Source organism: Melozone crissalis, unplaced genomic scaffold (assembly GCF_028551555.1).
Source record: "Melozone crissalis strain CALT ecotype California unplaced genomic scaffold, PUWL_Pcris_2 ptg000016l_1, whole genome shotgun sequence".
Taxonomy (NCBI): Eukaryota; Metazoa; Chordata; class Aves; order Passeriformes; family Passerellidae; genus Melozone; species Melozone crissalis.
The window spans coordinates 5,792,647-5,804,812 of record NW_026535794.1 but is presented as its reverse complement, the minus strand read 5'-3'; the positions used below and the strand labels follow the sequence as shown (position 1 = coordinate 5,804,812).

At 38.9% G+C, this 12,166-nt stretch overlaps 1 protein-coding gene across 1 annotated transcript in view; it reads right to left on the bottom strand.

Annotated features, from left to right (window-relative positions):
• Nucleotides 1–8,917, bottom strand: part of LOC128935119 (sodium channel protein type 4 subunit alpha B-like) — a 33,495-nt gene extending 24,578 nt beyond the window's left edge. The window contains exons 1-6 of the mRNA XM_054273147.1: nucleotides 8,663–8,917; nucleotides 7,528–7,646; nucleotides 5,252–5,356; nucleotides 3,557–3,685; nucleotides 2,693–2,784; nucleotides 1,779–1,982 (exon numbers count right to left, since the gene is read on the bottom strand). Coding sequence (XP_054129122.1) covers nucleotides 1,779–1,982; nucleotides 2,693–2,784; nucleotides 3,557–3,685; nucleotides 5,252–5,356; nucleotides 7,528–7,646; nucleotides 8,663–8,917 — 904 coding nt within the window. The remainder of the gene's footprint in view (nucleotides 1–1,778; nucleotides 1,983–2,692; nucleotides 2,785–3,556; nucleotides 3,686–5,251; nucleotides 5,357–7,527; nucleotides 7,647–8,662) is intronic.
• Nucleotides 8,918–12,166: the final 3,249 nt, after the last annotated feature.

Below are 12,166 nucleotides of genomic sequence, written 5' to 3'. Positions count from 1 at the left end.
TGAGAAATGTAGATTTATCCATTAGGATGCTGGAGCTGTGCCCTTTTTGAACTCTTCCCCTCTTTCTCTTAGCATTAGTTACTCTCTTATCAAAGTAAAAGCTTTAGCTAATAGCCAATTATCTCCATTAAGGTGTGGATTTATTATCCCAGATGTAAAGGAGGTCTCACATGTCCCTGGTGCTTCTCAAGCCTCTCCTATGAACATCAGATAAGTCAGCTTGATTCAGAAACACCAGGAGCCTTTGATATCAGCTCTGGCCATACCATGTAAATACCCCATAAAGGAATTAATCCCTATTGGGGCTACTTTCTACTGGAATTTTGCTCAGCTCCACTCCTGCAAACTGTAAAAAAAAGTTTTTTAAAAAAGATTCAGTGATTGAATCACAATAACATTTAGTCCTCCATGTGGGAGATGGGAACTTCCCACAAAACCAGGAAGAAGGCAGCCCATAAAAATATATTAAAAAAGTTCTATAGAAAATTTGGCTTATAGGACTGTACATCCTAAATCCTGTAGGAAAGGCATCTACCAAGCATTAAACCTGTCTAGGCTCTCCTATTCCTTTTGGCATAGGGTTTGAACAACACAAAGGTTGTGAAGCAACACAGATTTTATATTTCTAGAGCTGTTTTCTCCATATCATTGTGTTTATACAGCTTCAATGTTCTGCATATACTAAAAAATAGATACTTTTGCTTCTTGTTCTTTAGCACAGAAAATCAGCATTTTTAGCCCAACTTTGTCTCATTCATGGTCTCTGCTGTGGTGTTCTAGTCACTGATTGATTCCTGTTCAAGTTTGCTTTCAATTATGATTTTTACAGCATTCTGTACATGTAAATTACTTGGGTTTTATGTGTGGTCTTTTGGTAGGAACAAGGAAAAAAAATGGTTTTCCTCAAAAATCTTTTCTACACTTTTTTCTCCTGGATTGTGAAGTTATTGAAAAAATCCTGTCTGAACAAATCTCCCACACAGAGTGTGGACAAACAGCAATTCTGGGTGACTTTTCATATATTTCCAGAGTTCTCCTGGGAAAATTTTTTTCTTCCTGTACATTTGCTGCTGTCTCTGAACTCACTGGGAGAGATTTTCTTCAGTGATGAAGCTTTCTTCATATTTCTGGCACAGACATTGATTATTTTCAGTCTGGTTTTTTCACATATATTGAGTTTTCTCCTTTAACACAAGGCTTTGCTTTGCTATTCTGAATTGCATATTATAGGTGTTCCTCTGGGAATGCTTTGATGCATTTTCAGATCTCTGCTCCATGGTTCCATCACCAGCCTCAGCCAAGGTGTGAACGTGAAACATATGTATTGTAGATATCTTATATAAGACATAAAATAAGATATATTTGATGTCAAGAAGTAAGCAATTTGACTTTTCAACAAATTCCTCTGTTTTAGAGCTGAGGAGCAGTTCTCACTGAGCAGGAAAATGAAGACGCATGGGCTCTTCAGCCTGTAGTAAAAGGTGAACTTTGGGGAATTACAACAGAGAACGAGCTAATGCATGTTTCAGTTATTGTCATATCATTCAGGGAAACAGATCTGGATGTTACTGGAAAATTTGGGAGTGCTTTTTTCTTATAATGAAGGGAAGGAATGCATTCCTGGATGTCTGTAAGCTGCTCTGGCAATCAGAAGGCCATTAGCAGGTAGTTACTCATCAAAACATCAACCAAAACATCCTAATTCACAGCAGTGATTATACATGTGTGCATAGGTGTCTATAGCATCATCTAAAGAAGAATTAGGGGGACAAAATTACCTGAATCATTAATAAACTCTTCATAACTGTTCCATGTTTTATTATAAAACTCTGTAGTGTTCCTGATACACTTTTGCCTGAGATTGCCCTTAAAAAGCTGGAGGCCTATGAGGGCAAAAACACTCAGGCAGAAAACGGTCAGGATCATCACATCAGCAAGCTTCTTAACAGACTGGATAAGGGCCCCTACAATGATCTTGAGCCCTAAAAAAACAATATAAAAAGGAAAAACAGGATGAAAAACTGAGATTCAGATATCATACTTGATCAGATTTAAAACAATGTATAAAAGCCAAAGTATAAGAATTACAGGATAATATGTGGCAAATATATTCGCTATACAAGTATATTTAGGGTGAGAGTGACTAATATGAAAGAAATATTTTTTCCTCCTTTCTTTGACCCTACAATTTTAAGATGTTCCTCTAATCCCTGAAAAATATTCATGCAAAGATAGCGAACCAGAGATCATCAGTTTTCTTTATCCCTGAAAAGTAATATGCCTAATTCAAATTATACTTCCAACACTGGTAATTTCTGAAGATTATATCCAATCTGAACTTCTCCTGACAGGGATTGATGATGTAAAATAATTAGTAGTAAAGAGTCGTCAGTATGCAGAATTATTTCTGTGGAACCACAACACACACATTCTGTAAAACTGACATTATAAACTCTGAACAGTATCTATAAAAGCATAATGAAAACAAACTATGTTTGATATTCTTTCTAACACTTGATTTATTTTGGCTGGGACAGATTAACTGAGACACTTTTTGTGTGCACAAATTCAGCTATGTCTGCAACTTATGAAAGACACAGGAAAAAAAAATACAGGCAAAAGCCAAAATTTTGAATGAAGCAAAGAATGAGTTGTAAATAGGAGAAAGTACTCAGCAAGTAAGATTTCTTACCTGGGACTATTGAAATGGTTTTTAAAGCCCTGAGAACCCTGAAAGTCCGGAGGACTGACACATTCCACCGTTCATTGACTATTCCCACATACCTGTAAAGAGCAGATGTGAAATACCAAGTGCTTGAAAAGAGTTAACAGGGCAGTTATTTACAGTGGTCATTCCTGGATGTCAATCTTTCCAAGCATGTTTTAAGCATTAAAAAGCTACATATCAAGGATTTGTCTGAAGACTTATAAAATCAAAACGTATTTCTTCATTATTAGTTTCCCTCTGAGGTGGCTCCTGGCTTGTGCACAGCTGCTTTTGTGTGAGCATCTTTGGACATCATTCATTTAAAATACAAAGGTACCACTCAATATTATGAATTTACAAATGCTGGCTGAGCTGTTTTGATCTCCCTTCTGTAGCTGCATTTAACCAGGATATAGAAGCTTGCTAATTACCAGAAAATCAGGTTTTAACTACGATTTTTGGAGATGGAGCCATAATTTAATCCACTATCCTGGTGTCTATACCCATCACCTTAACTGCAAAATTGTATTTTCATTCATGGGGTCAGCAAGTCTGTATTTTTACCCAGCTCTTGCATTTCACCAGTCTCAACACATCCCTTCACAGATGCCCACCACTGGGAATATCTTGCTCTGCACAGCTCTGTTCCCTTCTTGAAAGACTAAAAGATTATTGTAATACAGGGAGTGCTAAATGAGGGGAAAAGTCGATGTTTTAGACAGTTTCAGGTGCAATTAGGAGCCATGGGCTGGTTTTTAAATCACAGACAGCCTTTTGCACCACAGCAGTGAGAATTTCTGGCACAGAGAGAGGAGGCAGGTAATCCATATTTTATTTGTTCCCACTTACGCCATGACAATAACGGAGAAATCCAACCAGTTCCAGGGATCCCGGAGGAAAGTGAATTCATTTAGACAGAATCCTCTTGCCAATATTTTTATCAATGATTCAAAAGTGTAAATGCCAGTGAAAGTATATCTAAGGAGGGGAGAAAAGAGCCAAATGGAAAGAGCAGTGTTAGAACTCAACAGAAGAGGCACAGTCAGACTATTTAATGTTTGGGCCAGCAAACTGAGACAGTGCTGGAGAGAACAAACAGATTTCTGATGTATTTCAGTGTATTCCATCAGTATCTGGGTCACATGAAGCTGGAAACAGTAGCTGACTGCAACCTGGACATGACTATTGATGTGCAACCCATAACACACTTTTTGGCATTCAACAATTTTTTCCAAATTCTTCCTGTGAAACTCCACAATTTCAGAAACACCAGACTCACAGTTACTGGGTAAAATAAAGATCCAAATTTCTATCTTCCTCCACTTTCAAGTGGCCAAGTGAACGTGTGATATGCTGTGTTTTTTCCTTTGGGCACACAGCAACCATTTCTGTGTAGAATATTAAAAACACTTAGAGGAATACAAGAGTAGAGGGTTTTCAATTTAAGATGGCAATTATTCTTATTAATGGAAAATTATCAGTAAAAGCTCTTCTGGACTTAACTGAGTGCACTTATAATTTCAAGGAGGCACTGATATCCCTACAGAATTCAAAAGGCTTTCATTTGGTAGTCAGCAAATGCACTAAGAAATTATATGGATGTAATGCTTCCCTTTTTATTTGGAAAGAAGTATTCTGAAATTATTCTTGAAATGCATTTGAATGGTAGCTGATGTCAACAGCAGATACAACTCTGATCCAACCTTTAACTCTCTCATAGGTAGAGTGGCACCTCTGCATCTTCTGGTGTTTTAATACCATGCAGAGTTTTGTTCCTGCTTGCATGACAGTTTGCCATTCCAAGCTGTTTCAGTGTCATTTAATATGATATAGTAAAAAAATACTTTTAAACATGTTTTTAATACTAAGTATTTGGGAATCTTCTCCTTCATGTTAGGTTTTAGAATCATCAGTATTTATATTCTAGTATTTTTGCCAAAGTGAAAAAGTGACAGCTGAAATAGTCTCTAAAAAAGCCCCAAGACCAACAAATCCATGGCATTATACATTTCAAGACTGACTGCAAAACATGGATTTATTGTGATTTAACATTGCAGGTGTTGGCAGCACCAAAGATAAAAGCTTTCCATTCTAACAGCACTCTGCGGGCCAAGTGCTTCTGACAGAACATTTTATTAGAGCAAAATTCAGGATTTCAATATAATTAGCCAGAATTTTGGAAGACAGCAACTCCCATGTGCTCAATCAGCTTCAGTAACAGCAGGAAATACATCTTGATAGAGAGAAAATAATTACTGAGTAACTTCAGAAATTGGGAAAACTGGAGCAGCAGAACAGACATGAAGCCAGTTCAACAGTTGGACCTAATCAGCACTTATTCTCTCCTATAACACCAAAATTATTGTATATATTAGGCTTAAAGACAAAGCTACTTCCTCAAATAAAATCTAAATTTAAAAACCCCCTTAAGACAAGCAACTTTCCCTTTAAATCTCCCACAAATTATCTCAAATGAAAGTGTCAAGTCTCAATAACTCAGTACAGCTACATAAATAAAAAGCATACATACCCACAGATACTTACTCAACATATCTGCTCCATGAAGGTGATGAAGACTTATATGACTCAGAGAGAGCCATGAATACACAATTAGTTATGATGGTGCACATGATAAACCAGGTGAACCATGTAAGTCATGGGAGTGAAGGCAAAGAATATGACATGGATTCAGAAATGTGACTAAACATTGCATCAGCCACTGGCTGATATTATCTGGCTTTTTGTTTAAAGCACTTGTAAGAACAGCATGCATGGGTATTCAGTGATTTTGAGCCATGCTAGATGACAACACACTATTGCTGTTATTCAGGGATTTCTGTATTGATTACAGATCTGCTGCTCTAAGCGTTTCCAGCCTGGAAAAAGGACCCTCAACTACTTTAGGATTGGGTGGAAGGATGCAATTTTAGTTTCATTTGTTGGCATACAAGTTAAACACTTGCCCAAATCACACAGGTGGAGCCCAAACCTACCTCCGACCTGACAGAGCTCTTCCAAAGGACAGCATGAAATCTGACAGTGTGATTGCAGGAGTCTCAAACAGCTCTAGATCATAGAATCACAGGATATGCTGAGTTTGAGGGGACCCATCAGGATCATCAAGGCCAAATCTTGGCCCTTTTCGGGGTATCCCAAGAGTCACATCATGTGCTTGAGAGCATTGCTTCAGGCTGGTGCTGTGACCACGCTCTTGGGGAGCCTGTTCAGTGCCCAGCCACCCCTGAGTGAAGAACCTTTTCCTGACATCCAACCTAAACCTCCTCTGACTTGGCTCCAGCTGTTTCCTCAAGTCCTGTCATTGTTCACCAAAGCAATAACATCAGGGTCTGCTCCTCCACTGCCCCTCACAAGGAAGCTGAAGACCACAGTGAGTCTCCCCTCAATCTCCTCTTCTCCAGGCTGAACGGACCAAGTGCCCTTAGCCACTCCTCACATGGCTTCCCCTCCAGACCATTCACCATCTTCACTGCCCTCCGTTGGATGCTCTCTAATAGATTAATGGGGTTTTTATATTGTGATGCCCATGTTTAGCCAACTCCAGGGGCTCCCCAGGTGCTGCCTGGGACCTGCTGGCCCAGAGAACAGGAGCTTGGGCAGCGACCTCATATGCGGACACCAAAGCTCAAGGACATGACTGTGACCATGTTCACAGGGGTCTGAGGATGAGGGAAGAGATGAGGATCTGACTCCATGTTTCAGAAGGTTTGATTTATTATTTTATGATATATATTATATTAAAACTATATTAAAGAATAGAAGAAAGGATTTCATCAGAAGGCTAGCTAAGAATAGAAAAGAAAGAATGAATAACAAAAACTTGTGTTTCGGACAGAGAGTCTGAGCCAGCTGACTGTGATTGGCCATTAATTAGAAACAACCAACATGAGATTAATCACAGATGCACCTGTTGCATTCCACAGCAGCAGATAACCATTGTTTACATTTTGTTCCTGAGGTCTCTCAGTTTCTCAGGAGGAAAAATCCTAAGGAAAGGATTTTTCGGAAAATATCATGGCTACACATGATCTGGGGCCATTGGGGTTACCTCACACCACAGATGGCTGGAAATCTGAAATCCACACAGGGACATCACAGACTCCACTCTGGGTCTAGTTCAGTCTGAAGCCACAGCTCAGGTGTCCTTCCCCATGCCAAACTGGAGCAATACCCTTGTGATTCCAACCCCCTAAATTTGATATATGAGATGGGATGTATATTACCTTTATATTCCCAAGGCATTCCCTGCAACAACATTTGGGAAATATTTACTTTCTTATACCGCATGTACACTTTTTGAATCTTATTTCCCAGATAAACTAAGTTTATATGGGTTTTGTTTCCTGTGTGTGCTTGCCTAACTCAGCCTTTTCTCTCAAAACTGGTCAATGGTTGATCAGCTTTGGCACATGAGTTGAATTTAATTCCCACATTCAGGTAAGCAGAAGATGAAAAAGAGGATAGAGATCTTATCAATCTTCTCACTGGAAAAGGCTTCAGAATGAGATACTTGTTTATGACACATCAAGAAGTCAATATCAGAGCTGAAAACACAAATCTGTAGAAAATCTTGCTTAATAAGCCAAATACTCACAAAACTTATTTCTGTGCATCACAAAAGCACCAAAATCACCTAATAACAGCTAATAATAATCACCTAATATTATCTAAGGTGATTCATAATTAGAATCTATCTGTAGTGAGGAAAAGACCAGATTAACTCAATGCTGTAAAATACAAAAGCACAGGATTATGTAGGGTTTTATAATCAAAAAGAGTGAATAAAGCCAATAAAAGGATATGAATGTACTAAAATTTTAATTGTTCTTCTTCGTACTGGGTGGAAGGGACTGAAGATCCACAGGGCACGTGTAGCAGTAAATCTGTAGATTATTTTCTGTTTGTTTAGCACTATGAAAACCTTTTTAAAAAAAACAAACAAGAATTTGTCAGGAAGTTGAACACAAAACTTATATTTGTGCTATATCCTGTTGTGTCAGTCATGAGCAAGAGCTTGAATTTCACTTTAGTCTGGTTAACTGGAAAGGGTGAATACATTTGCTATCCTTTCCTTAGAAACTTCAGCTCTCAGGCTGCAAATTATTCCTTAGCATAAATTTCTTTTTTCAACCTTGTGATTTGCAAAGAGCTGTGCACAAAACTAATCTTGCTAATGATTATTCTCTTAAAATAGAACAAAACCCTCATTGAGTCAAGGTATACAAGAGGTGCAATGAAGAACTGCAGCCTTTTTCATTATTTTCTATTGTTGACAGTGATCCTCTAGCTCTTGGACTGTAGAAATTAGTTCAATGTTTAACATCCTCTCAAGCAAAAAGCATAATTCCCAATGGATTAGTTTCCATTTCTCTGTTTGTTATTGAAAACCATATTCTTCAGTATGTCACAACTGGAATATGGAGCTTGAGTCAGGAGGTTGTAAAGACTCATCAGCAATCATATTAAAATAATCTTTATGCTTAAGTATCATTTATTGTATGTGTAAGGGGAACAAAAGTATTGAGATGGAGTGAAACACATTGTTCAAAACTATGGAACTTATGAAAATGTACAAAATCATGTACAAAATTATGTACAAAATTACTAGAACTCCTAATTATTATAATTTCTCTCCAAACCCCCTTTTCTTCCTTTATCCAGTTTATTTTTTCTGCTTCTATTCTGATTCAAAACTTAATTGATTTCACATTACTTCATTCTAAAAATTTAAAGTTCAGCTTTTTTTAAAAAAAGATTACAGCACATCACTCAGCTGTGCCAACTGCATGCATTGTTTAACCTAGAATGGGATGAAAATTTGTATAAAGGGATGTAGGCAGAGCTCTTTGACAGATTTTCCACAGAAACTTTTGGCAATGCAATAAATTAAATTAAATTAATTAAAAATAAAATCCAAGTATCTTGGTTGGCTCTAACCTTATGATCTTTGTAGTACGGGTCGACATCCTCCAGTGGTTCCCCAATGAGCTCTGGAGGAGGATTTCCATAGAGAGCTGGCAACTTCTGGAAAGCTTTGAGGTCAAGCTGAGGACGAGCCTTCTCCTCAGGTTTCTGCTCTGTGGTATTTTTTGGACATTTCTTTTTGGCAGCAATTCTCTTTTTGATGGCTGCCAAGGATTCCTGAGTGAACCTGCGGAAGTTGTTGGTACCAAGCCCCAAGAATTCAGCCATTTTTCATGCTCCTCTTCCTGTCACTAATTCTGTCCAAATAATAGAAACAGGTAAAAAGGAAGTCAAGGAACTCCAAAACAGGCAAGTCATGGAAATGAAACAACTGTTAGCCCATGCATAGTAAAGAAAATCAACTTTCTAAGCCACCAGGTTCTACAAAGGAAAAGAAGAAAATATATGATAAATACCTTTTTCAGTGAGATGCCTGCTCAGTATTTTTTTGAATTATTTGCACAGATAGGATGTGAGCAAACCTCTATAAACTTAAGAGTGTATTTGGAGTACCTCATATAAGATACACATAATCCTAAATGCTCTTCAGCTGCTCAGGACAAAAAAACAAAACCCTACTCTGGTTCAGCCCAATATTTCAAAATGGGACAGTAAAACCCATCCAACTGCAACATCAAACGTGTGGAAGTTGTCAACAACAGAAGAATCAAGTATTAAATTAACTAGTGCAGATGGGAATACTCAGATGGAAAGTCCATCCTGGTGGAGCCAGCACAGGAACGAGCAGCAGCCAAGAGGATTTAATTTGTGACCCACAGAGCATGGAGCATAGAAATGCTTGATCTGACAAAGTTTATATTTTATGCCTTCCTCTCAGAACAAAAATATTGAGAATAGGCTAGAAAAACACTTTGCATTTTTGATTAAGAAATCTGGCCAGGTTTTGGATAGAATCCATCCACTAAACACAACCTGAGTTCATGCCCTGCACGGAAATTTCTCCAAAATATTTTCTTTGATTCTGACCTCTGGGTGGACGTTGTTAATTCAGTGAAGGGTCAGGGACCTCCTGAGCCAGTGCAGCCCCACTGTGCAATGATCCCACCTGGCTGAGGGCTCTCCCTGTGCTGAGCAGGCACAGAAGATCACCTTAGAGGCACACAGCCAGGATTTTTCATTCAAAAGCTGCCACCACCCCTTCAGGTGTGCTTCAAATCTCACTCCACAACAGCAGTGAGTACTTAATCTTGAAATTTAACTTCTCCTGCCTGACAACTTATTCTTCCACCTTTCTTTTCCAGACACTACATGGAACACCCCAGGAAAGCACAGCCTGAACCAAGAGGCTTTGTTTTACTTTGTAAACAATTTTTCTCTATGTGCTGACTGCCTGTACCTTCCCCTGTCATGCAATGCCTTTTCCTTTCTCCCCAGATACAACATGATTTCAGCTGACCTCACATTGCTGAGCTGTAGGAAACCATGGCTGTGAGAACAACAGCTGGAGGCCAGTGCCAAACTAACTGCAGTGAAATTGCTCCATCTTTGCAGTCTGCCTGCCTCTCCCATTAAAGCAGTACACGAAATTATGAATATGAATACAAGAAGTAACCCTTGCTCCCAGCACAAATTAACATCATTTCTGGAAGAGAAAAAGGACAGCCAGGCAAGAGTACTCATTGTTCCATACTTTTCAATATCAAGTTAACAGTCTGGAAGCTCTGTGTAGTATTACAGCAAAAACAAAAACTAAAACATTCACTCACAAGATTTCAAACCTTCATCTGGACAAAGTGGTGTTTGTTTTGTTGATGCTCAGAGTAATTCAGATGTTGTGGTATCAGTAATGGGAGCTGTGAATGATGCATGAAAAGATGCAATTTCTGTGCAATGCACAGAGGGAATACAGTAATTACTTTATTAGGCTTCGTGCCAAATTTTACAAACATACCCATCCCTCCACTTCCATAAAAGTTTACCTGATCTCAAAAGTTCGCCATTAAAATTCTGTGTTTGTTGCAGATTTCATTGCGGTTTTATGTCTTCCCTTCCAAGAAACCATCTTGTAACCTTCCAGAAAATAAACTTTGATTATTTTCCCTCAAGACTATTCCAGGGCAGAGGAGATTCTAGGAAAACAAGAGGTTGCTGGCTAAAGCCAAGGATGGGGAATTGGAAGGAAGCAGGAGGGCACACAGAGCCTGGAGTCCTTTGCCAGAGCTGGAGAGCAGGCAGGGAGATCTTTCCTGGTGATTTTATAAATTGCTTCAAACAATTATGGAAAAAATTAATTTTTCAAACATTAAGGGAAGGAAATCAAGCCTTGAGCTTGTTGTTTCACATGTCAGCAGCAGAATTTCCATGAGAACAGCTGCAAGCCATGGAGCAAAAGGCTAAAACTGCACTTTTCATCCATGGGCAATTCTGAGCATTACCAAAATAATTAGTATGATCAGAGTGGCCAGGATTACCCTATTTCTTTCCATTTGTTTGATTTTTTTAATTTGGCAGATTGTTTCACTATGCTTCACTTGGGCTGTGTTGCATCTTTCCACACCTGAATTTCCAGAGGAGAAGTCAAATTTTTCTAGAACTAAATAAATAAAAAAAGTAAGTAATAGCAGATCAAAGTTTCTGTAGAACTGTTCTACTCTTTCCCCAAAAACATTTCTGTGTTTTTAGGCAGATGATTTAATGAAACCAAACTGACATTTTCTTAATGGCTCTTAAGATATTTAACATATTAAGATAACACTTGTATCTTAACATGTGTAACTTTTTAATCAGAGAATAATTTGGGTTGAAAGGGAACTTAGAAGGTTCCTCAAAATGGGTAAATCACAAGCTCAGGGCTTTACCCAGACAAATCTCCAGGAACAGAGTTGGCACAGCCTCTTTGAGTGACCTGTTCCAATACTTGATTGTCTCAACCCATTTGGATCCCCCTTGTTTTAATTCATGCCTCTTCCCACTATACAAAACTGTCATGATAAAAAAAGAAAGAAAATACTGTGTTCATAGAATAATTGAATGGTTTGGGTTGGAAGGGATCCTTAAGATTATCCAGTTCCAGTCCCCTGCTATGGGCTGGGACATGTTCCACTATCCCAGATTGCTCCAAGCCCTGTCCAACCTGGCCCTGGACACTCCCAGGGATGGGGCAGCCACAGCTTCTCTGGGCACCCTGTGCCAGGGCCCACTACCCTCATAGGAAAGAATTTCTCCCTAATATCCAGTTTAAATCTCTGTCAGTTTCAATCCATAGTCCTGTCACTCCATGCTCTTGTCTCCATTCCCTCTCCAGCTCTCCTGGAGCCCTTTTAGGCACCAGAAGGAGCTCTGAGGACTCCCTGGAGCCTTCTGTTCTCCAGGCTGAACAGCCTCAGCTCTCTCAGTCTGTCTTTTATTTGAAAGGCAAAAGGCAACCCAAAAAATGCTTCTCTATAAGGAGAGCACACATTACCCCTTCTTCAGCCCATTTAGTTGCTCCTCCATTGCAGCCTGCAAGGAACTTCT